This window comes from Silurus aristotelis (assembly GCF_946808225.1).
Source record: "Silurus aristotelis genome assembly, chromosome: 3".
NCBI lineage: Eukaryota > Metazoa > Chordata > Actinopteri > Siluriformes > Siluridae > Silurus > Silurus aristotelis.
Window position 1 is genome coordinate 21,505,368 of NC_139576.1, and position 25,524 is coordinate 21,530,891.

The 25,524-nt window shown below is 37.9% G+C and overlaps 2 protein-coding genes across 3 annotated transcripts in view; both read left to right on the top strand.

Moving 5' to 3' along the window:
- The window catches only part of cers6 (ceramide synthase 6), a 248,058-nt gene that overhangs the window by 16,065 nt on the left and 206,469 nt on the right, over positions 1-25,524 (top strand). The window contains exon 1 of one of the 2 annotated variants that reach the window (XM_083538065.1): positions 7,802-7,820. The exons of the other annotated variant lie outside the window; for it this stretch is intronic. The gene's annotated coding sequence lies outside the window, so the exon portion shown is untranslated. Of the gene's footprint in view, positions 1-7,801; positions 7,821-25,524 lie in introns of those variants that run through there. 2 annotated transcript variants of the gene reach the window in all.
- Positions 966-25,421, top strand: xirp2b (xin actin binding repeat containing 2b). Its single transcript, XM_083537960.1, has 8 exons — positions 966-1,174; positions 5,305-5,459; positions 6,848-6,976; positions 9,414-9,477; positions 10,662-10,756; positions 11,028-20,610; positions 23,784-23,914; positions 24,078-25,421. Exons 2-7 carry the CDS (start codon positions 5,403-5,405, stop codon positions 23,873-23,875), a joined length of 10,020 nt encoding a protein of 3,339 aa, XP_083394086.1. The 5' UTR covers positions 966-1,174; positions 5,305-5,402; the 3' UTR covers positions 23,876-23,914; positions 24,078-25,421.

Sequence of the window (25,524 nt, forward strand, 5' to 3'; positions counted from 1 at the left end):
CACTTTGTAATGCTTTTCATACTTTCTTTATTTGAATGCTAGGAGATATTTTTCGTAAGGGAAGAAGTGCATATTATAAACTCTATTGTAAAGAGTCAGATTATATGGTATTACCAACTAATTTCTTTTCTTTTACAGCCTAAAGAAGATAGTCTAGGCCACCGAACATCCAGCTGAGACTGAAAGGACAACCTATTTCCTCTCTATCGGCCTCAGGGGTCTCAGCTGCACAGTTTGAACCCACTCAGAGCCTTTATTATAGAAGTGGCCCAATTTAAAAACCTGAAACACCTTCTTCTTTCGGGCTTGCTCCACCGGGATCTGTGTGAGCTTTGAGATATTGTTTGAACAGGGCAGCTTTTTTTCTATTTTAAATGCAGTCAATTTGACATAGACATTTTTAAGAGCAGATAGAAAAACCTTTTACGTAGGGTTTGACACTCCGCTGTGTTAAAATAATAAGCAAAACAATAACCAGACTACAATAAACCACAAAGCACTGTTTGATCAAGCATAGGTTAATAAGTTGTTGCAGGTGTGTCTAGTCTCATCCCAATGTGTGTGCAGATTTGATAACCAGAAGTCACAATTGATTCGACCTGTTTTTAGTCTGTGTAGCTGGGCCTTCAATTAACTATAGGGTGATGGCTCCTGCTTGGTTGAAATGGAAAACCTGCAGCCACTCATGCCCCTTGCAAATATGTTTGAACACCCCTTTAATCGAGGGACGTGATTTGAGCAGAGACATCAGTAGAGCAACATTATTGTGGTCCCTTTCATGGCATTATGTCATCTCTATTGTCAAAATGCTTGTGGTGATTTATTAGAGAACAGGAGAGGGCAGGAAGTCCAGGGAAGTAAATATTAGGGACAGAACATGGAAGGCATAGGGAAAAAAAAAAAGCTCTAAAAAAAGCCTCAGTGGTAGTACGTGGGATTGCGCAGTCAGGGGAGAAGAAGGCTCTGAAATAAAATCAGCTGTCCCACAGTGCTTGTTGGGCAGAGTTAATGTAGTGAGACTGCTGGAGGAGCTGGTCTCCACCACCACGGCAGGATTGGCAAGTCTGCTTGTACATTAGGTGACCTGCAGGCCAGGCTGAGCACAACTGACCCAATCTGTGGATTTCAGTCACACTTCACACTTGCTTATTAAAGCTAGAGCTACACGCAATCGGTGAGTCAATATCAACAAACCATCTGTTTGTGTTTAATGTTGAATTGCGCAATAGGAAATTGTGAAGACATTACTCTAATTTTAGCGTGACAACGACAGGCAGCCCTTTTGTAATAGACATGGTGTGACTACGTCATGCGTTTATTGATTGAAGTGCAGGTCCTTTTGCTCTAAAAGACCCAGAGGTGGCTGATGCATTAATCGATTCCCTGGTACACTGGGAGAGTGAAAAACTATGCAGGTGTTTTCACTAGATAAGGTACAACATACCTCGTACAACATGTCAAGATTATGCATATTCCATTGCATTGTGGTTTGTGTCGCACACAGGTATTTTAACAACCATTCTGATTGGAGGCCGACTGTCTTGACTATCTGAGGTGTCTAATTCCGAGCTGCAAGATCTTGTAGTTTGAAAGGGATTTGAGATGAACAACACAAAGGGCTTTGACATAATATTGATATCAACATAATTTGTTGTTTGATTTTATTTATACTTGCAAGGTATCTATTTTCTACTTTTCATTTTAAGTAATACTGTAGTTTTAAATTGGTCAATATGCAACATGGTCACTCTAAATCATATGAATTGCATAGTGTCCCTGTTATAACCACTGTAATATGATCTTGTATCAAGGTTTCGATCCTAACACTGCAAGCATTGCTATTTTCTCGATGATGTTTATTGCTTTCTCTTTTCACTTAATGCAGTATCTAACCATTTAAAGAAACCGAAATCACCCACAGCTCATTTATTCAGACTTTTAGTTGTAACCTCTCACAAGCATGCTCATGTCTGCTCCGCTACAGGAAATCTGAGCTCCCTTGTTGCACTGGTTTAAAATAAGATAGATTTATTTTTGCAGCTACTTGGCGCCTAGATTACTTCACATTTCTGTTATGTGAGCTCTCAACTGAGCATTACTTGTCATAAGATAGCCAAGAACTGTTGACAAATTTTGACACAACAAACCATTTCAGGTCACATGTTGACAACTCAGGACCACCAGCTTCTATGTATATTGCAAAGTGCTTCACAGAGTAGCATTTGAAGTGTTTTTTTAATTTAAGTAACAGCATTCAGACTTATTTTTTCACCATGCAATGTACTTGTTTCATTTCTCTTGACAGTTTGATTGCTTTTCTCTAACATGCCTCCAATGCCAGTGGGTCTAATTTAGGGTCAGAGACTGGTCTAGACCTGGGGAGAAGTGAGCCAACAAGAGTAGCAAAGCGAATGTTATGTGTTTTGAACACTGTGAAAGCTGAAGAATCGGGTGCAAAGGGTTAAGAGTTTTTCAAGTTCTTTTTCGCTCTTCACTCCAGGCCCTGTGTAGAGTCCAGTAAAATATAGCATATTGACTTTTATAATTTCTGGAGAGTTATGAGTACATTTACGTTTACAGTATTTGGCAGAAAAAGGATAGACTGGATCTGACTGAGCCGGACAAGTAAATCCTGCTGGGTAACTGCCTGTCTGAGAGATATAAAGCTTCTGTATTCTCCTGAATTATACTGACAAGACAAATAATGTTAATGTGTGCCAGACATTTTGTCAAAATTTTTTTATTTATATATTTTTCTATTTATTGCCTGTGTGTGCTACTGTGGCTAATGCACAAGAATACTGTAAAAGCAATTTATACTAGACAACATACTAACAATATATTATTATCTTTTTTCTCTGAAATTTGTCTTCCTAAAGCTGATCTATTTCTGATTTCTGATACAGAATGGTAGGAATGTAGGGATCTACAAGGAAAGCTGTATGGATTCCATCAGTACTGTATATATATATATATATATATATATATATATATATATATATATATATATATATATATATATATATATATATATACACAGTACAGACCTAAAGGTTTCTTTATTTTCATGACTATGAAAATTGTAGATTCACACTGAAGGCATCAAAACTATGAATTAACACATGTGGAATTATATATGGAATTATATACATAACAAAAAAGTGTGAAACAACTGAAAAATGTCATATTGTAGGTTCTTCAAAGTAGCCACCTTTTGCTTTGATTACTGCTTTGCACACTCTTGGCATTCTCTTGATGAGCTTCAAGAGGTAGTCACCTGAAATGGTCTTCCAACAGTCTTGAAGGAGTTCCCCGAGAGATGCTTGGCACTTGTTGGCCCTTTTGCCTTCACTCTGCGGTCCAGCTCACCCCTAAACCATCTCGATTGGGTTAAGGTCCGGTGACTGTGGAGGCCAGGTCATCTGGCGCAGCACCCCATCACTCTCCTTCTTGGTCAAATAGCCCTTGATGCCTTCAGTGTGACTCTACAATTTTCATAGTCATGAAAATAAAGAAAACTCTTTGAATGAGAAGGTGTGTCCAAACTTTTGGTCTGTACTGTATAGATAGATAGATAGATAGATAGATAGATAGATAGATAGATAGATAGATAGATAGATAGATAGATAGATAGATAGATAGATAGATAGATAGATAGATAGATAGATAGATAGATAGATAGATAGATAGATAGATAGATAGATAGATAGACAGATAGATAGATAGATAGATAGATAGATAGATACTTGTTATACAGAAAATATGTGTATAGAACAAAAGCTTAAAGAAATGAAGAAACAAGGGTAGTGCCAAATGTATTTCTGTTAGAGCAGTCAACATGCCACGTTATTGAATCTGGATCTTTTCCACTGCATGCAGTGTCAGAATGAATCAAAATTGTATGAAGGGAACAGTCTTTATACAAATCATATTTCTAAAATATGAATTACATGTTTGTGTTGGATGAGGGGCAAAAAAAAAAATCCTCCAGACGCTATTACTAAAAGGAATCTGGACCACTCTCCTAATAAATTTAATATTTATGGCATATATTTATGGTCTACTCACCTTTTGAAATTATACCCCAGCTATTGAATTTTTTATTTGAGAATGACTGAAATATCAAAGAGATTTTTTTTATTCAAATCATGTTGGCACAACTGCATTCCTCTTCTTCACCCTGCGTTTATTCTTGTTTTAGATGTTTAGCAACGTATTTGAATGTTGATCAGGCTGTTTTTTGAAGAGGAAAATGTCAAAGGATTGGAATCTGATCGCAAAGAATTGTGTTTCACAGTTTCTGTAGTACACAATGCTTTCAACTATTATGACTGCACAAGGTGTAGAATTGCACTTTTTTATGGAACCATGTCAGATCAGAAACAATGCCACAGCTTAATTATTGAGTACATCAGGGCAGTTAGCTTGCTTTAGCACAAAGTACACATTTTTCGCTCATGCTGTGCAACTGTGAGAGAGGTATGCATAAACAGGTTGTTTCTCTGTGTGTGTGTGTGTGTGTGTGTGTGTGTGTGTGTGTGTGTGTGTGTGTGTGTGTGTGTGTGTGTGTGTGTGTGTGGGGCCCAAAGGTATGGGAATATTTTGGCTGCCAGCAGCTCATTATAGTAATGATGTTTTACAACAGGCAGTGAGACGTAAATCTATAATCTCGCATGTTTAATTGGACTGTCAGTGGGACATTGTGCGATTGATTTCACTGTATTTAATTTAAATTACAACACAATAATACATTAAGAACGAAAACATTCTTGATCCTTTCAGAGTCACATTTCAACCTGGCAACATCCGGCATGACGCAAGTAAACACTGCATATAGTAACAAAGTGACATCATGTGCCAACAACATAGAGTTAAATGCTTTAAGAAGTGGCTGACAGACAGTCTGTCTTTTTGTCTAGTTTTATCTTCTGCACACTGTTCTGTTGTGCGATATCAAGATGAGATATTGCTCAGGTAAACATCCACATTCCTCACACCCTCAACAACCTCAGATAATATAAGGATCCTCTGCCCTTAGAATACAAACTCCTTGTATGGTGTGAGGCTATATTTAATTTTCAGCTTGCACAGAGCATGATGTAACATAGTGTTATATGTTATAGAATTCAGCTTCCATTTATTTTACATGCTTTATTTTTTGTATTTGCTAATTTTACCTTTTTATTTGTCATGGGGTTTACCACTAAATATGTAACATTGCAGAAAGCCATATATAGTTGTGTATTGAGTGTCTCTATAAAGTGGTCTCTGTCATTTAAGGTTGTGTTTTATGTGTCTGTGTAGCTGTAAGCAGTGTGGTAGTACCCAGGACTGGTCATCCTGAGGGGCCAAAGCAGCAGAGAAGCAGGACTCACTCTGAACCCATCCCTCTACAGAACCGCATGGCCATGTACCAAGCTGCAGTCTCAAAGCAGGACATACTAGGCTCCTCCAACGGGGTACAAAAGCTTGCGCATATGCATACACAATACAGTTCAACAGGTTGAACACAGTGTTTATCAGTGTGATTAAAATCATGCAAAAACAGCTGGAAATTGCATTAAATCTGTTTTGCACAAATCCTTTTTCAATATAATAATAATAATAATAATAATAATAATAATAATAATAATAATAATAATAATTATTATTATTATTATTATTATTATTATTATTAGTGGCTGTAGTAGTAGTAGTATTTATTTATTAAATATGTATTATTAAATAAAATATGATGATTATTACCATCATGTTAGCAGTTGCAGTTAATTTAATCTTTCTGCGTCCTTGGAAGGAATGCATTAAAAATAGTTGCTTTGCATATGAATATACTGCCTTAAGTTTGTAAAAGTCGTTTAATACCATGCAGTTAAACAGCTGTGAAATCAGAACATGCAAGAGAGAAACAGAGAACACGAATTTAGATGAGTAATTCATTCATTATTATCATTATATATCTCTTTCCTATACTGTGCCATAAGACTGCTATTTGAATCTCTGCTAATATCCCCAAATCCTTGCCATCTTTTTTCTAAGGAATATTTCCCAGACCTGCTGTTATTGCTCTCGAATATTTTGCCCTTTTCTCTGCTACCATTTGCTAAACATGTGACATGGCAAACACAGATGGCCTTAAAATAATGACCTTAGTCCTAATACATAACATTTAAATGTGTTTTGAGGTTAAAGCTGATATCTTTGTTTTGTGAGTGAAATCCGATGACAATTGATCACTGTGGTTATTGCATATCTCTATAGAAATCTACTTCATACATTGTACCTCTGCCCCCAGAAGCTTTAATTTCACTATAGACCATCTCTGCCCCATATAGAGCATCGCAGCTCCAAATGGTCACGTCTAATCCTTATAGATCACCTCTAGACACATGCAGGATCCATATACCGAGTATAGACTATATGCTATATCCACTATAAGCCATCTCTGCACCCTACACATCAACTCTTTCCACTATTGGCCATCTCTGCCTCTATATAACACCTCTTCCCCCTATAGTCCACCCCTGCTACTACAGGTTACTTCTGCCCTCTATAAGTCACCTCTGCCATCTAAAAGATATTTCTGCCACAAACAGGCCATCTCTGTCCCTACCGATCACCTCTGCCCTCTATGGGCCACCTCTCCCCTATAGGCTCACTCTGCCCCCTACATGATACCTTTGCACAATAAATGTTTTATCCTGATCACCTCTTAACTTTAGAACTGATCAGTTTATTGAAATTAATATAAAATTTGTGTTTAAGTCTGTTAGCAGATGGTGACAAAGAAAAAAAATTAATTGATTTTCTTTTTGTATTACTCTTTTTCTGTTTATGTTCACTTCACTAGGTCATGAAGGAAACTGATGTCTGCTCTGTGCCTGGGGGACTGGCCAGCATTCGCAGACAGTTTGAGAGTGAAGAAAAGTCATCCACTCGCACAGTTACACAGTTTCAGTACACACAGAGATCTATGCAGGTTAGCAATGGCTGAAAAAATTATTGAATTTATTTCAGAATTCTAATGATAAATGTCTATAAAAAAAACAAACATGTAAATCGGGATAAATGTATCGGGATAAAGTATTGAAGATTCGTTCCACACAAAGCTTTTTAGTATTCGCAAATGCTAATTGCATGCAGGCAGCACCTGTGTGAATGACTAGCAGTTAGAGCTAGAAAATGTAAAAGCAGGCTCAAGAGACTCAAATCCTGTAAAATCCTAGCCTGCCTATCCAAATTCAAGCCAGCCATCCACACCAGTGCTTTCTTCCTGCATGCCCCACTCCCTGCAGCGTTCGACATGCCGCTCTAAAGAAAAGATAAGGCTGAATACAGAACGAGAGTGGAGTCTTTAAAAGCTGCTTCCACTTCTATTATTTTCACAAATGCAACAACAGGAGCTAAAGTGCTCTGGGAATTGAAATATGCATTTCTGCCAGTTTGTCCTGTTTTGTCTCACTTTGTGTGAATTAATGTGAGCCTGAAAACAAATTATACTGTTTATTTATTCACAAGCCAGATCTGTAGGCTGATGGTGACACTCTTAGAATGGAGATTTCATTCAGATTTGCACAATGTCACTGCAGCATGCCTCTCATTAATGAAGGACCATCTCTATTGTTCTTGTTGATGCACAGTATTAGAACATTAATTAGTCTTGCTTGAATTGATCGTTGACAGAATAGGAGTTACTCCTAATTATCTGTGGATTAGTGGAGGATATTTTTGCTGTGAGCTGTTTAAAAGAAAGAGAGAGAGAGAGAGAGAGAGAGAGAGAGAGAGAGAGAGAGAGAGAGAGAGAGAGAGAGAGAGAGAGAGGTTTGGACTCATGGGAGAAAAAATAATGTGTTTTGAGATAAGTAGATTCTATGCATCGATCAAAATTAAGACTTCCTATAAAATATAGAGATTTGCTTTTTATGTGAGAACCAGAAGGGTGGTGTGTGTGTGTGTGTGTGTGTGTGTGTGTGTGTGTGTGTGTGTGTGTGTGCGTGTGTGTGTGTGTGTGTGTGTGTGTGTGTGTTCAAGTACAATTTTATATTGTATCTGTTTATTTAAAAGTACCATTTTACCAGCTCCAACTCATTGATCTTGTGTTTGAGAGTTTAAGGCACATCCCTAAACTGGTGCTGTATGGATTGCTTCTGGCAGGGTTAAACAGACCAAATGCAAAATAACTGACTAAATATTGTTTAATTTGTGCTATTATAGGCACACTCCCTGTTTGGCAAAGCCTTTGTGTACTCATTATAGCTATTTGTAAATTGTCAATTAAACACAATTTCTCTTCTTTATATAATACAATTTCTATTTCTATTCTCTCTCTCTCTCTCTCTCTCTCTCTCTCTCTCTCTCTCTCTCTCTCTCACTCTCTCTCTCTCTCTCTCTCTCTCTTTGTGTGTGTGTGTGTGTGTGTGTGTGTGTTTATTGCCAAAAGTTTGTGGACACAGTAAGTGTGGTATGTGCTTTTTGAGCATAACATTCCAAGTTTAGTGCCAACTTGATCTTGTAATTTCCTCCACTCTTTTAGACTTTGAAGTATGATTATGGATATTTGTGTTCATCAGCCACAAGGGTGTTAGTAAAGTCAGGTAGTGATGTAGGGTGAGGAGACCTGAGGTGCAGTCAGTGTTCCAATTCATCCCATAGGTGTTTAGTAGGGTCGAGATCAGAGCGCTATAGCAGGCCACTCAAGATCTTCCTCTTCAAAGCATATCTTCAAAGAACTCACTTTGTGCACAGGGGCATTTCCATGCTGGAACAATTTTGGGTTTTTGAGTTGAAATGAACACAAAATGTAATTATACCGTATCCAAAGACGTCCTAAACAATTGTGTGCCTGCAGCTTTGTGTTAACAGTTTGGAGAAGAACCACATATGGCAGGAAAGGTCAGGTGCCCAAATACTTTTGTCCATATAGTGTATGTCTTTGCATACATGTTGACATCATTAGAGATACTGCTTATTGAGCATATGTACCCTCTCATCCTACATATGCTCCAAAGCAGTATCTCTAATGATAACTGTACAGAACTGTTTGGCGTGTTTGCAACTCCATCATTAAACATGAAAAGACAGATAAGATATATTACATCTCATTTTGGAGATGGTTTTCTTCTGACAGTCCTAAGCAACCTTGAAAGTTGCGTTAACTTAAACAACCCAAATTTATTGCCCTCCCTTTAAATAAAACATATGTCTTTCCCTTTTCCCTCTACTACTCCAAGCCACAATATATATTGTGATTTTCTAGTAAAAAAGGTGTAATTTGTAATGGCAGTGATACAACCAATACTTTAATAGTTACATAAATTGCAGTAGAACCGTTCAACACTGATTGTGGGTTTTGGGACTAAATGTACTTTATGTTTTAGAGCTTTAGCTAAATTATAATTATTACACATTTTGAACAGGTTTCACACCAGACTATTCAGCAAGAAGTGGCCTCTAGTGTTGAAAACCATCATGAAGAAAATGGTGAGAATTTATTACATTGATTCTTAGTGTTACATTGTTTATACAGTTTTCAAGTTTTGTTATATAAAGCATGGATTTTCTTTTTAAGGATTTTATTACACACACACACACACACACACACACACACACACACACACACACACACACACACACACACACACACACACATTTGATTATTTGATCATCAGCAAGTGGGACCACCTCTATAAAACTGAAGATTTTGCAATTTCCTAACATATACTATTTATGTCCATCTTTCTGACCTCCTGCAATTGAACATAATTTAGCTTCAAAATGTTCCTTTATCTGTTTTTTTTAAGTAACACTTACTTTTCAAGCCGTTTCTTTGCCCCAGTTTTAACTTTCTTTGAGATGTATTACGCCCATTAAATTTAAAACTGCCTTCTTTTTTCCTCAAAATAGTACATTTCCTCAGTTTATCTTCATGAGGATTATGGTGGATGTGGCACCTAGCCCGGAAACACTGGGCATGATGTACCTTCAGTGGGACCCCAGTCCATTTTACGTTTACATTTATGGCATTTGGCAGACACCCTTATCCAGAGTGACTTACAAAATCCATCTTGTGGCATCACACATACACAATCACTCCTGCCTGGGGCAACTTTTTAACATCCAATCCACCTAACAGCATGTTTTGAACTGGTGCAAAGAAAGCAGAGCACATGAAGGAGAGCCACAAAGGCAAAGGGAGGACATGCAAAGTGCAACACTGACAGTAACCTGAGATCAGGATTGACTTCAGGGATCTGTGCCACCAACCCATGCTAGAATCACAATTATCTATTTAGAACAGAGACGTCCTCAAAAATAAAAGTATTCCCCCCAAAAAAATCATTTGGGAACCAAAATGCTTGAACTCCCATGTAATATGCTCAACTGCTTCAATGTAAACAACATATCCCATTGTGGCTACTTGTCTTTTTGTAATACTGCAGTATGCTATAACAATTAGCACTGTGTAAACTAGGATCATTTGAAACTGTATGAAAGGAACATTTCCATATTCATGCATATTCATGGATACTTTGAATTCTTTTTATAAGCGTGAAGGTGAAGAGCTGCTAGTAGCTTCTGACAGAATAGTCATTTATTTATCAATGCTTTTTCTTTCATTTCTGCAATCAGTATTAATTTAAAGTATATGATGTATATGATTGCAGAAGAAGAGGAGTATTATCCAAAACTCTCAGCCAAAGAACTGGCACGGCAATTTGAGAAAACCATTGAGGAAGCTGCTCCAAGTAAAAAACATAAGGTAATTACCCATTATTATATATATTTTTCTCAATTCACGCTGGGGATATCATATGCACTATGTACACAATAATAACCAACCATCATAATACTGATAACATTAGTTTAAAAAAAAAAAATTTTTTAACTTTTTTTTTTTACTTTTACAAAATTATTATTATTTTTTTTTTTTACTTGATTGCTCAATCATATCAGATATTTCAAGTATGATGAAAATGGGCTCTAGTACCTCTGCTGAATAACACAATTAAATTTTCTTTCCCTGAAAAAAGATTGAACATAAAGTCAACCATTCCCAGCAGGCCTTGGATGTAAACATATCCCATCAGGCCTTTATGGGGGACATGTCTCTCCAATCAAACACAGTAGGAGCTTCAGGAACAGATTCAGGGCATTTAGAACTTGAACCATTTGAAAATGATGAAGACCTGGATTACTTACCACCTCCACCACCAGACTTACTGGAGGATTTCTTTGAAGACCCAAGTTTTCCAGAGCCCCCTGAAACACCACCCCCAAAGAAGCACATAATTCACAAAGATCAATATAATAAACAGCGAGAACTACTTGAAGTGAAGCGTCTGTGCAAGCACATTCACCCTGATTTTAGGAAAGAGCTTGTGCAAGATTTATATAACGAGGTAAATGAGATGAACATGGATGAAGAGTTGGTAGGTGAAGTTCAGGATGCCATTCACCAGTTTGAACACAGTAGTAGCAGCCCTACAAGGAGCCCAGAGAGAGAATATCTGGAATGGGATGAAATCCTAAGAGGAGAGGTACAGTCTATGCGCTGGATGTTTGAGAATAAACCTCTTGACTGCATTAAAAAATTTTCAGATGATGATGAGGAGGAAAGCAAAAATGTAGTTCAACAAGATATTATAGCTGGAGGTGATGTAAAAAACACTGCTCTTTTGTTTGAGCCCATGTTAGAGCTAGACCCTATTTCCCCTGCAAAGAAAGCTTCTTACAGTGAAATAGGTAAAAAAGATGTTCGGACAGCAGCCTGGTTATTTGAAACGAAGCCGATGGACTCATTAAATAAGATGCATAATGATGGTGAGCAAACCAAAGAGGTTGTCTTCACACAAGAAGCAATGCATGGTAATGTGAAATCTATGCAGTACATGTTCGAAAATCAGGGAATAAATTCTGATACTGAAACCATGGATGAAAATCACCTCCTAAGTCTGAAATCTGTCATGGAAGAGATTAAAGGTAATGTGAAGATAACTGTCTGGCACTTTGAGACACAGTGCATGTGTGTTTTACGGGAGCACTCAGGTCAAATAGTGGAAATTACCTGTGTTCGGCGTGAAGAGACAGAGAAAGGTGATATCAAAACATCACGATGGCTTTTTGAGACACAGCCTTTTGACAAAATCAGCAAAGACCTTTCCGAAGTTAGGCTCATCTCCAGTATTTCGTTGGAAGACAGCATTAAAGGTGATGTAAAAAGAGGAAGATGGTTATTTGAAACAGAAAAGCTAAGCTCTTCAAATGAAGAGTGGGAAAAGATGCTTAGACAACAAAAAGAGGAGATTCTTGGGGCTGACGTTCGCAAACAATGTATGGTATTTGAGACTCAGCCTATGGATACTCTAAAAGATAACTCTAACTCTAGACCCATCATGACTGAAATCCTTGGTGGTGATGTACAAACAGTAAAACATTTATTTGAAACAGCACCATTAGAAGAATTGAAAGAACTGCCAGAGGTGGGGAAGCTGAAGAAAAGAGTGGCAGCTGATGAAGACAAAGGGGACCTACGACATCAGAGATGGATGCTGAAGAATCCGCTTCTAGAGGACATACAAAATGAGAATGATGGGCTTGGCAAACTAAAGAAAATAGTGGCTTTAGAAGAAGAGAAAGGTGATGTAAAACATCAAAAATGGCTTTTTGAAAACCAGAAACTCGAAGATATCCAAGAGGAAAAGAAGGAAGTAAAGAAAATTATTAACATTGAACAGTCAGATGAAGAAAGCTACAAAGGTGATGTGAGGGGGAATTGCTGGGTATTTGAGACCCAGCCAATGGACACATTAAAAGACTTTTCAAATGCCAGATCTTTGAACACTGAAGAAATTGTTGGAGGGGATGTTCAAAGTGCCAGACATTTTTTTGAAACTGTTCCACGAGATGAGTTGAAGGAACTTGCTGAAGTAGGGAAACTAAAAAAATGGATGACAACTGAGGAGGAGAGGGGTGATGTTCAGCACAAGAAACTGGTGTTCGAAAGTCAGCCACTAGAACAAATTAGGGATGAGAAAAGAGAAATAACTAAAACAGTGAATGTAGAGGATATTGAAAAAGTGGATGTAACAAATTACATGCAAATCTTTGAAACATATGATATGAGCAGATATGATGAAAGTCAAAAGATTCAAGTTGAAGGTGTGACTAAAGGCTCTGTACAATCCAACAAAGAGTGTTTTGAATCTTCACCAGTTTATGCCATGCAGGATAGCTCAGGCCACTTTCATGAAGTGAAAACTGTGTGCCGTGAAGAGATTGTGAAAGGAGATGTGAAAACCTGTAAGTGGATGTTTGAAACCTGCCCTATTGACCAGTTTGATGAAAGTATAAGCAAGTACCAAGTCATTAAAGGGATTACTCAGCAAGAGGTCGAAACAGGTACAGTCAAAACAGCTAAATGGCTTTTTGAAACACAGCCTCTTGATGCCATCAAGTACTTCAGCAACATTGAAGATGAAGAGTGTGTTATTAAAGAGACAAGTGATATAGTGAAAGGTGATGTAAAGACCTGTAAGTGGCTATTCGAGACCAAACCGATGGATGCGCTGTATGAAAAGACTGAGCTCAATAGTGAAAATGGAAATGCAGAGGTTCATAAAGGTGACGTTAAAACCTGCACCTGGCTTTTTGAAACTCAAGCGCTTGATACCATCCGAGATGAGTCTGAGAATGTATTGCAGGCATGCACTGTAAAACAAGAAGACATTCATGGAAAAGATGTGCGCACAGCTTGCTTTCTCTTCGAAACCGAGAATATTGAAAACATCACTGGAGAGGACTTATGCACTTTAAAGCAGGTAACTGGGATTGATATTCAGTCTGGAGACGTATCACGAATGAAATACATATTTGAGAACCAGTCTTCTGATGTCATGACCTCCACCTCGGAGGAATTCATGCAGCAGCTGAGGTCAGACCAGGCTGAGGACATTAAAAAAGGAAATGTAGGAGACTGCAAATGGCTATTTGAAAACCATCCAATAGATACAATCAATGAGAAGCCAAATGAAGTACAGGAGATGCGCACTGTAACTGACATCCAGGAAGGTAATGTGGATAAGGGCCGATTCGTTTTCGAGACCTGCTCCTTGGATAAAATCCAAGAGATCTCTTCTGAGTCAGAGGTAAAAAAACTACAGAGAATAACCTGTGAGGATGAAGAGAAAGGAGATGTTAAAAATTACACAATGATGTTTGAAACTCAGCCACTTTATGCCATCCAGGACAAAGACGGATATTACCATGAAGTGACCACACTTACCAAAGAAGAGATACTGAAAGGGGATGTAGTAGGCGCACAGTGGTTATTTGAAACGAAGCCGCTTGATTCCATTAGAGATACTGATGAAGTCTACCTTATCAAAGCTGTTACTGAAGAAGATGTTATAAAAGGTGATGTCAATTCTGCTAGATGGAAATTTGAAACCCAACCTCTTGACAAAATTACTGATCACAGTCAAATCATTGCCAAAACTGTGAAAGACATTGAAGGGGGTGATGTCAAGGCAAACAGAGAGCGCTTTGAATCTGACTTGATGTCACAGAAGTTAGTCCGTACTGTTAGCATGAGTGAGATTTATAAGGGCGATGTTAGGGCAGCTAAGTGGATGTTTGAGACTCGCACCATTGATCAGATCCATGGGGAAAACTTAGAAAACCAGATGGAGACAGTTGTCGTGGAAGAACAGGTCAAAGGAGATGTAAAACAATCTGTGTGGTTGTTTGAGAAAAATCCACTCAATAGCATCAACGAAAATGGGGAGCCTAAGCAGCTCATCCGTGAAGAGATACCCAAGGGAAATGTGAAAACAACAACTTGGCTTTTTGAAACTACTCCATTTTCTGACTTCAGTGCAAACAGTGAAGTGAAAACTGATATCACTGGTAAAAGTATAAAAGAAACTCTTAATGAGCTATACAGTCACAGAATGGTAGAATCCAAAGGGATTATAATAAAGACTGATGAGATTGGGGATGTGCGCATGACTAAGTATAAACTAATGAATAAAGAGCCCCCTGAGATTCAGAAGGAAGAAATCATCAAAGGAGACTTGCAGAACATCATGATGAATCTCCTCAGCAGGCAAGAGACAAAAGAAAAAGGAATTGTTATCAGTGCACAGGAAAGAGGAAATATCGGTAGCACTGTAGAACAGCTGTTCAACCAGGAGTCTAGTATTAATGTAGAAAAAGAGGAAATTATTCAAGGTGACATTCAAGAAGCCATAAACAACCTACTAAAGGAAGAGAGCATGGGCAAGCATGGCATTCTTGTTCAGGAGGATGAAAAAGGAGATGTTTGCATGACTATCTATTCTCTTTTAAATAAACAAGAGAACGCCAGTATTGAAAAAGAGGATGTGATCAAAGGGAATGTGAAAGGCTGTCTAGAAAAACTTAATAATCCTGACGCAGAAGAAGTTGTTAAAATTAAGATAGATGACACAGAAAAGGGAAATGTAAACTTTTATTCAACTTGCATTGAGTCAGGGGCTCTGGCTTATCTGAAACAGCTACAAACAGAACCTGATGAGATAGAAATAAATAAGCAAGAAAAGGAGGACATTTTGGTTGGTGATATTAGAGGAACAAAACAAAGCCTTATGCACAATCAAGCTCAAATCTGTCGTCTTGTAGATAAGGAACATATTGTGCCAGGGGATGTCTTCAACGCAGTCAAAGTTTTCATGACAGAGCCTTCAAATGAACATTTCCATAAAGAGGAAATAGTAGGAGGTGATTTAAGAGCCACCCTGAACTCACTGACACAGTCTATAAATCAGTCTGTTGTTCTGGAGAAAGAGGAGATTGTAAAAGGTGACATATCCACTGCCCTCAAGTCTCTTCAAGATGCCCAAGTGCATCCTAAAGAGGTAGAAAAGCCTGAAATCATCCCTGGCAACATTAAAGGTGCATTGAAATCACTGAAAGACATGGCTACTGCTAAAGTTGAAATTGTTATTGAAGATTTAGTTCCAGGTGATATTAAAGGCACATTAAAATCTCTGGAGGATGCCAAACATGCAGTGAAGGAGATAGAGAAAGCTGAAATTTTAAAGGGTGACATTAATTCAGCCTTGCAAAGTCTAAAAGAGGCTTCTAATGAGCAAAAGCTTTACCAGCAAGAGGTAGAAGTCCAGGGAAATGTAAAAGGGACAATTCAGCTGCTACTAGAACCTCCTTCAACTCCCAAAATGCAACGCAGGGCCAGCACAGGGGGTGACGTGAAGCTGTCAATGAAATCACTGTATGAGACAGAAGAGCAATCGCAGTCTGAGAAAGAAGAGGTGATAAAAGGGGATGTTAAAGGTACAATAAAATGCTTGCTTGAGACAGCACAACGAGCAAGCCCAACAATTCCCAGAAAAGAACCTACAAGAAAAACGAAGGTTTCCAAAGCAAAAATACAGTCTTCTTCACATAAAGATGATCAGACACCTACCACACCAGTGAGGAATTTAAACAAAACAAGTAAGGCCAAATCAATGCAAAGTAAATCTCAAAAGAAAAATACACTAATCAATCAAAACACACCTAATACACAGGATTCAAATACCACTGTGCTGGAACACAAAACAATATTACAGACTCATGAGGTTAAAACTTTAAAGACTGAATTTTGCAACCTCAAGACAAACCTTAAAGGTATGATAAAATCAGATAAAACCAAAGAGGTTCCTGCACTATCTCTCCAAGCTCCTGTGCCTGAGCCTGACTTTCCTGCTCCTCCAACTCCTCCTCCAGATTATGATAGCTTTTCCTTTCCTACCCCTCCTCCCATTATCCATGGTGATAATGACCTTCCTCCACCACCTAGTCCTCTTCCTTGTGACTCGATAAAATCAGATCCTGAACATTTACCTCCCCCTCCTACTCCACCACCTCCTGCTGCAACTGAACAAGAGTTCCTTCCCCCTCCTCCAACTCAGATGGAGCTAGACCTCATTCCCAATATAACACCAACAAAGCCTAGCAAAATGACAGTAAAACCAGTCAAAGCTCCAGTTCTATGTAAAGTGCCAAAGCTGGAACCGGTCATATATCTTGATAATATGGAAATGCATTCCAAATCAGCTCCGCAAGAACCTACAAAAAATGAAACTGTGAAAAAAATCAGTGTAGAACAGACAGAATGTATAGTTTCATTGGTCCCATCTACTCTGGTTTCATCTGAGATCCAATCATCTATTTTAGTAAAGCCACCTGAGTCCCCACATCCTGCCTTAGGTCTCATTCCTCCGGATTCATCACCGACACCATCTCTGATAAGTAAGTTCAAAACTCCATTAATTAAAGCTGAGCAAAAATACAAACATCAACAAAAGGAGAGCCACACTTCATCCAGCTCACCAGCTTTTGAAATTGACATGCATGAGTCTGTCAGTACAGCCCTTGAAATGCTTTCCTCAGGAGGCAGGAGCATTGTACATTCTGAAAAGGGCATACCATTTGATTTCCCTCAAGAGAAAACAGAAAATAATGTGACTAAATTAACATCAGATTCAGAGGTATATGATTCATCCAAGAATGCAGCACATTTAGAAGCTCCACCAAGCAACCATTTAATCTCTACTACAAATAAAAAATCTCCTTCTGAATCTGTGATTATTTCCTCAGATAAACAACCCATAATCTCTAATCAGACATCTCAAAGCTCTTTGGTTCCACATCAGACCACATCTACCACATCTAAAAAGAGGAAAAAATATCGATCCTTGACGACTAGTATTCAGCAAGTGACCTCTACTTCTGTTAAACAGACAGAGATGGTTATCAGCAACTCTGCTCAGGTAACTGCAAATGTGCTTGCACAAGGTGAAGAAAAAGATCACCCAACTGTCTCTACAGAGGATTCTGTGAGCAGTGCAATTGGGATAGAAAGTGTCCAGAAACAGATTGTAAATAATAGTTTGGCTCAAAAATCTGCAGTCCAAGAAAGTAAGAAGATTCCTGCAAAATCAGGGCAGAAAAAGACATCTCTTGATCAGGGCAACTCCACACAGTTAACAATGGACACTGATATTAAAGAAGCTGAGCAAAAGGTTCAGAAAGCAAAAAAAGTCCGAAAGAAAGATGAGGGCACTGAAAAAAAGCCAGCAGCTCAAAATCAAGTGGTAAAGGTGGCACCAGAAAATGTCCAGGTGACAGAGAACAGAGAGAGGAAAGTTACAGAAACAGAGATTAAAGTAGAAAAACAAACCTCACAAAAGCAGGCTGAGGATGGTCTTGCCTCTCCAAAGAAAAAGAAGAGAGCTAAATCCAAGAAAGATAAGGACACAGCTCAACAAGCCCAAGGGCAAACACAATGCAATAGCACTCTTCCCCTGCCTGCCCTCTCCTCAGAGGTAAAATCTCCAGTTTTGACATCTAATCAGAAACAAGAGCAATCTGCAGTGGTGCAGGCCCACAAAACCATTCAAGGAGAACACATTGTGGTCCACAAAGAGAGCACCATTACAGAGAGTAAAGTTCAGCAAAGTTTGCTGCAACAGGGCACTATGGTAAAGACTCAGAAACAGGCCAAGATCTCTCTGAAAAAAAAACAAGCTGACAGCCAACAGAAATCTAAAGATGAAAGCATAAATGTGACAGGGGAGCTGACACAAAAGACTTCTACGACTTTGACAGAGAGCACAGAGGCATTACAAAGATGGGCAGAAGCTCAGAAGTTGCTGTCTTATATCTCAGAGTTACAGGAAGTCACAGAAAATATGGACTCTAAGAGTGTGAAGACATTACTCAATGAAATCCCAGAGTGGTTTATTGAACCAGAGGAAAAGAATAGCTTGGTAAAAGCTGTAGAGGAAAATAATTTGGAGAAGCTAAAAACAATTGTAGCTCATGTACAAAATCTTGTTCAAGAAAAGGTAATGGATGTTGAAAATATTGTCACAACTACTGAAAAACATGAATGTGAACCTACATCTGAAAAAGCGCATTCAGGCAAGATTTCAAAAATCACTATAGACTCCAAAAAAGTTCAAAAGAAAGCAGAGGGGAAAAAAAATACTCGTGAAAGTCGTAAGCAACAAGGCAAAAATCCTCTTGATCCCAGATCACCATCACCTTCATTAAAAATGCGCTCACCTTCACCCACATTTATTACCATTGAATCGACAAGAAGAAGTGAATCACCACAGAAAATAGTGCCATCACCTTCACCAAATCCACCTACTCCTCCACCACGCCGGTCCGAAACACCTACGTCACGTTTAATAAGAGCTTCTCCATCACCAACTCTAGATAGAGCCAGCAGTCTAACAAGGCTCAGAGAAGCAACAGCTAAACTTTCTCGTGGACCTTCACCTGATCCTGCACATCATCCTGCGCCAGTTACTGGGAGGAAGTCTGAGACTGTGGAAATTCCATCCACATTTCATTGTCATATCAAAACTGATTCTAATTCTGCTGAGGATAGAAGAATACAAAAAGAGCGTAAAGACTCTGAATGTTCAGAGGAAGTGGTAAAATTTTCTCATGTGTCTTCCCCTAGTCTTGCACATCATCCTATACCAGTCACTGAGAAAAAGTTTAAGAGTGTGGAAATTCCCTCCACATTTTATTGTCATATTATTGCTGACTCTAAGCCTGCTGAGGATGGAAGAATTTTAAAACAGCGTAAAGACTCTGAATGTTCAGAAGAAGTGGTTAAACTTTCTTGCGGACCTTCACCTAATCTTGCACATCATCCTGTGTCAGTCACTATGAAGAAGTCTGAGATTGTGGAAATTCCATCCATATTTCATTCTCAAGTCAAAAGTGATTCTAAGTCTGCTGAGGACAGAAGGACCCTAAAAGAGCATAAAGACTCTGAATGTTCAGAGGAAGCTGTGTCCAAAAAGGAGACATCAATTCGGCAGAGGGTTCAGGAAGTACAGAAAGACACCATTTACATCCCTGAGAAGTTTGGGCTGAATATGGAGGAAAGTGAAAGTCAAGTACCAGAGAACAAAGAAGACTTCCTAGAGGTTGACTTTTCTGCATTGGTCAACAAATTTGAGAGCCCAGATGCAAAGATATATATTAGGAAAGAACCTACTAATGCCCTAGCACAATTTTGCATTGAAAGCAAAGCCCTGGCTAGACAAGACCAGGCAAAGAATAACAAGTTTGTAAAAGACAATTTTGAAATGACTGAGCAAAGCTCCTCTGTAAAAGTAGAGAGAAACAAACAGAAAGTGCAGATGTCAAGAGTAAGCACAGTCACACCTCAAGATTCAAAGCTTGAACCTGAACAGACAGACGTGGAGGTCTCTGAACAGACCTCAGCTCTGGCTCTGCTCAAAGATGTAATGCTGAAACAGTCAGTCGATTCATATGGAATTTCAGAGACAGAAAACATTACAGAGCATTACTCCACTGTCGATGAATCTGGCATGAAGATAACTGGGACAAGAAGCACCACCACCACATCTAAACAATCTGATAGGGTCTCAGAACATGTTCCATTCTCGTATGCCGATGCTGTAAAGAAAAAGGCCCCAGAGGTTACGGTATCCCCTGAGGCCTCTGCAGAAGAATTATTGAAAAAATTCCATGAGATGTGGACTGAGAGTGAGAGTGTGTTTAAAAGTCTAGGCTACAGTGTCTCAGGTGAGGGAACCTCTTAGATTAAACAAAGCGTGCCATTACTGACAAACATGCTAATATTGCATGAAAGGATTGGAAATTAACTGCAAGAATTGGAATCAATGCCTGCAAAACACATGCATGATGTAAGTGTGTACAGTATTCAGAGTACAAATACAGTGAGGAGAAGAACTATTCAGACCCTTTTGCTTTTGTTAGTTATCTAATGCATTATACGTCTAGCATGAATATTCTCTTTAAATATACACACAGAATGTCACATACAGATTTATATGAATAAAAATGTAGATAATCAAAGGCTTAAACAAAGATATGTCTAAATGGCAACATTTTAACCTAGCAACATTAGCATCCCCACTTCCTCACGGTTATTGGTAGGGGTCTCAAAAATGTAAAAATTTATACATTTTGAATGGGATTAAGGCAGGTGTCTTATTGGAGTTTTTGAGTGTTTAGGACATTTTAAAACATCGATCTTTTCTGCAAATTCTGTTACTTGGCCAGTAAGATAAAGTTTTCCTCTAATAAGTCCTGCAGAACAGCTCCATATTACGATGTTTCAGTATGTGTATAATGTTCTTGGGATCATACGCACAACCCTTTCATCAAATATGATGACCTAATAGTTCTATTTTTTTTTTCCCTTACCAGAGTATATTTTATACAGAACAGTTTAATTAGAGCAAGATGTGTGCAAGGCACAATATATGTAGAGAAATATGGGATATATGAATTTACAATATGAAATATGTACTTTAGATTGTCTCTGTTTAAAGTTATTCATAGTGTATATACAAATGATATATACCGTAATTTCCGGACTATTAAGCGCACCCAAATATAAGCCGCACCCACTGAAGATTTTTATTTTGAACATAAATAAGCCGCACCTGTCTATAAGCCGGTGTCTACACTTAAACTAATGAACTTTACACAGGCTTTAACGATGTTAATGTTACACTGCTCCTTAAAAAGCAGAGCGGTATTTTGGGAATAGCCAGTCACTGCATTTTTCCGGTGTTACTGCATGTGTGCAAGACCGAGGAATATGTCCTTAATATTTTCTGATGCTCATTTCTAAGTTTCTTTGACTAACCCGTAACGCTGTTGCCTAAAAAAAATAAAAAAGGATGAGTTTTGGAAACCTGTCTGTGCTTATATGATTTCTGTTGCAACTGAAGTTAGCGAGCTCTCCCTTCACCCAGACTCAACGCGCTACAACGGCTTGTATCTAAACAGTAGCCTACCAAGAAAGTATTTGTTCACTGTCTTCCTCCTTCCTTTTAAAACTATTTCTCTCGAGAGTTTATCTTTTGGCATCGTCGTGTGTTTAAAAATCACCATCGGTAACTCTTTTCTACCGATGCCGTGCAGCTCAGAACACAGGTGAAGTGCGTTTTTTCATGCCCGGTTGTTTTAAAATGATCCAGACATGATTCAAAATGTACAGGTTGTTGCGTATTGTTTTCTGTGTAACTGCTGCTTTCAGGTTTCTGCAACTAATTTCCAGTGCTTGCTGGCTTCTCTTATCATCCTTATGAAGAGTGAAAGATCATTCTGTTAAACAGTGAACACATGTCCAGAGAAAAATAGTTGTACTTTCATGAATTTTCCACCTGCATATTATCAAACAGGTTGAACTGTCAAGAATGTTGAAGATCTTTTGTTGTTTTGGCTTTGTGGCCTTTTCCTTTCAAGTCTTGTTTAATAATGTTGTCCCTGAAATCCTACTAACCATGTGAACACATAATGACACTATGTGCAATTTCGCTTAGAATTATTTTCTACAGTATTTATATTTAAAACTTATTTATAGTTTATATTCAGGTTCCCTGGTGGTCTAGTGGTTAGGATGCGGTGCTTTCACTGCTGCGGCCCGGGTTCGAACCCCCGGTCAGGGAACCAACAACAGCCATTAGGGTTGCACAAGCCAGTGCACTCTTAGTGCTGGTTCCAAGCCCGGATAAATGGGAAGGGTTGCGTTAGGAAGGGAATCCAGCGTAAAAACATGTGCCAAATCGAACAAGCGGATCATAAATACGGATCATCCGCTGTGGCGACCCCTAATGGGAGGGGGAGACACCTGCCTTAATCCTGCATTAGACACCTGCCTTAATCCCATTCAAAATATGTGAATTTTGAAATTCTGAGCTTCTTTCTAGACGCAATTTAGTTTTGTTGTTGTTGTTTTTGTTGTTGTTGTTGTTTTTTACACATTATATATTTGCTTATGCTTATAAATACATATTTTTTGTTAAGATTTACAAGACAATTTTTTTAAAGTAGATATGGAATGGAGGTATACAGATTGAATAATAAAAATACAGAATACTTTTTTCCTCTCACTGTATTAATGGTTGACAACTAATTGGGCTGCTGCATGCCCAGAGTTGATGTAATGCATCTGTTTTTAAACTTTATCTCGCATAGCATTGCGGTTTCAACATGCTCTCAGAGGTGACATTCAATATATAAATTGCATAATGACTGCATTAAAGACTGCAGAAAAAGAGCACACTTATTAGTTTAGCATTTTGTTTGCCGGTTAGTTGGAAGTGCCGTTTTAACGGCCTCCTTTATCTCCACCTCACTTTAATGGCACAAAGGGATATGATCGGTTCGGCAAAGAAATGCACAAAAAAAACCCAACCCTTTCTTAATAATTACTTTCAGCAAACCTCAAAGAAAGACAACCAGAGAAGAGATAAAAGAGAGGAGGAAGAGCAAACAGAACCTCAATAAATCACACTATGATTGTGTAATATGAGCTTTTTTAAAAGCTCATTTTAAATGTAATTTTTAAACCTGGTTCTAATTTATGTATCAGGTCAGACCTGTACCAAAACCATGGATGACAACAACAATTTAGAACTTAAATGTTTTTCTTTAGTAATTTTAAAGTACTTCAATTAATTTATGCCTTTAGTAATCATTGTAAATGTGTTTAAATGTGTAATTATTCTAATACCAAATAATACAATTTATAACACAAAAGATACATATGTATATTAACGTTTATTTAAAAAAAAAATTATGTTTATGATTAGAAGGTTCTAGCTATAGCATATTTTACTCAATGAAGTCAGGTCATCTAGCACTGTGGATACCAAAGGCATAGAAAGCAAAATAACTTGTTTAAGGTTTAACTCAATTTGTATTGTTTATTTCTTTTTTAGACGCGAGTTCCGAAGTCAGAGCTTTGCACGGTGTGTCGGAAGAGAGTGTATCCCATGGAGGGTCTGATAGCAGACAAAAAGAAGTTCCATAAATCCTGTTTCCTCTGTGAACATTGCAAAAATAAATTAAGGTATGCCATATTCCTGTTTAATGAATATATTTACTGAATATTTATTCTGTGAACTACAGAAATGCATCTAATTGCTATGATAACTGCAGCAAATACACAGAATGACTGAATGTGATATAAGATGACATGATATGTGAACTTTTCCCCCTATAATAATAAACAGCCTTGGAAACTATGTCTCTCTTCATGGACATCTATACTGCCTGCCGCATTATAAGCAGCTCTTCAAATCTAAAGGACATTTTGATGAAGGATTTGGACAAATGTCTCAGAAAGAATTGCTGAGTGGAGTACATTTAACGAATGCCATTTCTGAAGATCATGACTGGAGATATTCCCTTTCAAGAAGCAGTTTTGGTTCTGTGTCAGACATCTATGAAAAAGAATCTAAGGTACAAGCAAAATCTGATCGAATCCCCCCAATATTCAATAAAAGTTGTTTTTTGTGGCCCCCTCATTTTGACCCGCCAAAGAAGACCTTTACCATAGACCAAGACATACAGTTAGTAAAACCAGTGTGGCCTCCCAAGAGTGAGTCTCCAAAGTCTCCAAAACTCCAACGACGGAAAACATCACAGATAAATATGCTTTGTTCATAAGACAATAAGGCCGGCTGGGTGCAGCTCATATATGTTTAAATCTGCACAAAAGAAGAAGTGAATGATTAAAGGAATTACAGAGAGTCTAAAAACAGGGTATTGAACAATGAGAAGTGAAAATTGAGAACAAGAGAACAATCTCTGATGACACTGAAATAGTAATGAAAGAAAAGTGGACGATGTGGATGTAGAAAGAGTGGTGAATAATGGGGATGTAATGATTAAGAGTGACGTCAATGCAAGTTCTGTGAGTTAAAAGAATGAAATTGAATGTTAAAGGATATGAAATAGCATAAATGGACTATTTGAATGTAAAAAACAAGAAAGTAATAGCGTACAAATTCATAATACAAACTGCAGTTAAACATCATAGAAATTAAAAGATGATTTGATCAGATAGAGAATGAGAGGAAAATTTTATAAATAACGAGGTGCCATATGTAAAGGTCTCTGTATGTGCTGCTAATGCATGAATCCTTAAATCTTATATGAGAATTATAGCACATTGTCACGGTACTTAGCAAAATATTCTGTAAAGCTTTTTCCCTTTCACACTGTCCATGGAGAGAGTACAAATAGCATTTTATCTTTTACAATTTGACCCAACTATTTTTGTATTCTGTCTAGATTTAATCATGAATGTTTCTCCCTATGATCATGCATTTGGAAGCACCTGGGGTGCATTCTAACTGAGTACATACTTTTTTCTTATGTAAATGTCATATCTAATTGGTATTTGTTTATTTTGTTCACTGGTGTCCTACTCTAAACAGAAAATATTTTTAAATGGACATTTTAGAATAGTCTTTGTTCAAGAGCATTCCTGATCTTTTATTCAGGTCAGGCTGGTTCATTGGTGCATCTTGCAATTTATTGATCTAAGAAAATTAAACAGCTCTAATAGTCAATGCCTATGTTGTATTTTTTTATTTATATTGTTTTTATTAATAAGATATGTTCATTCTGTTCATTCATCTTTAAAAAGAACTTTATCCTAAGAACACTATTGTG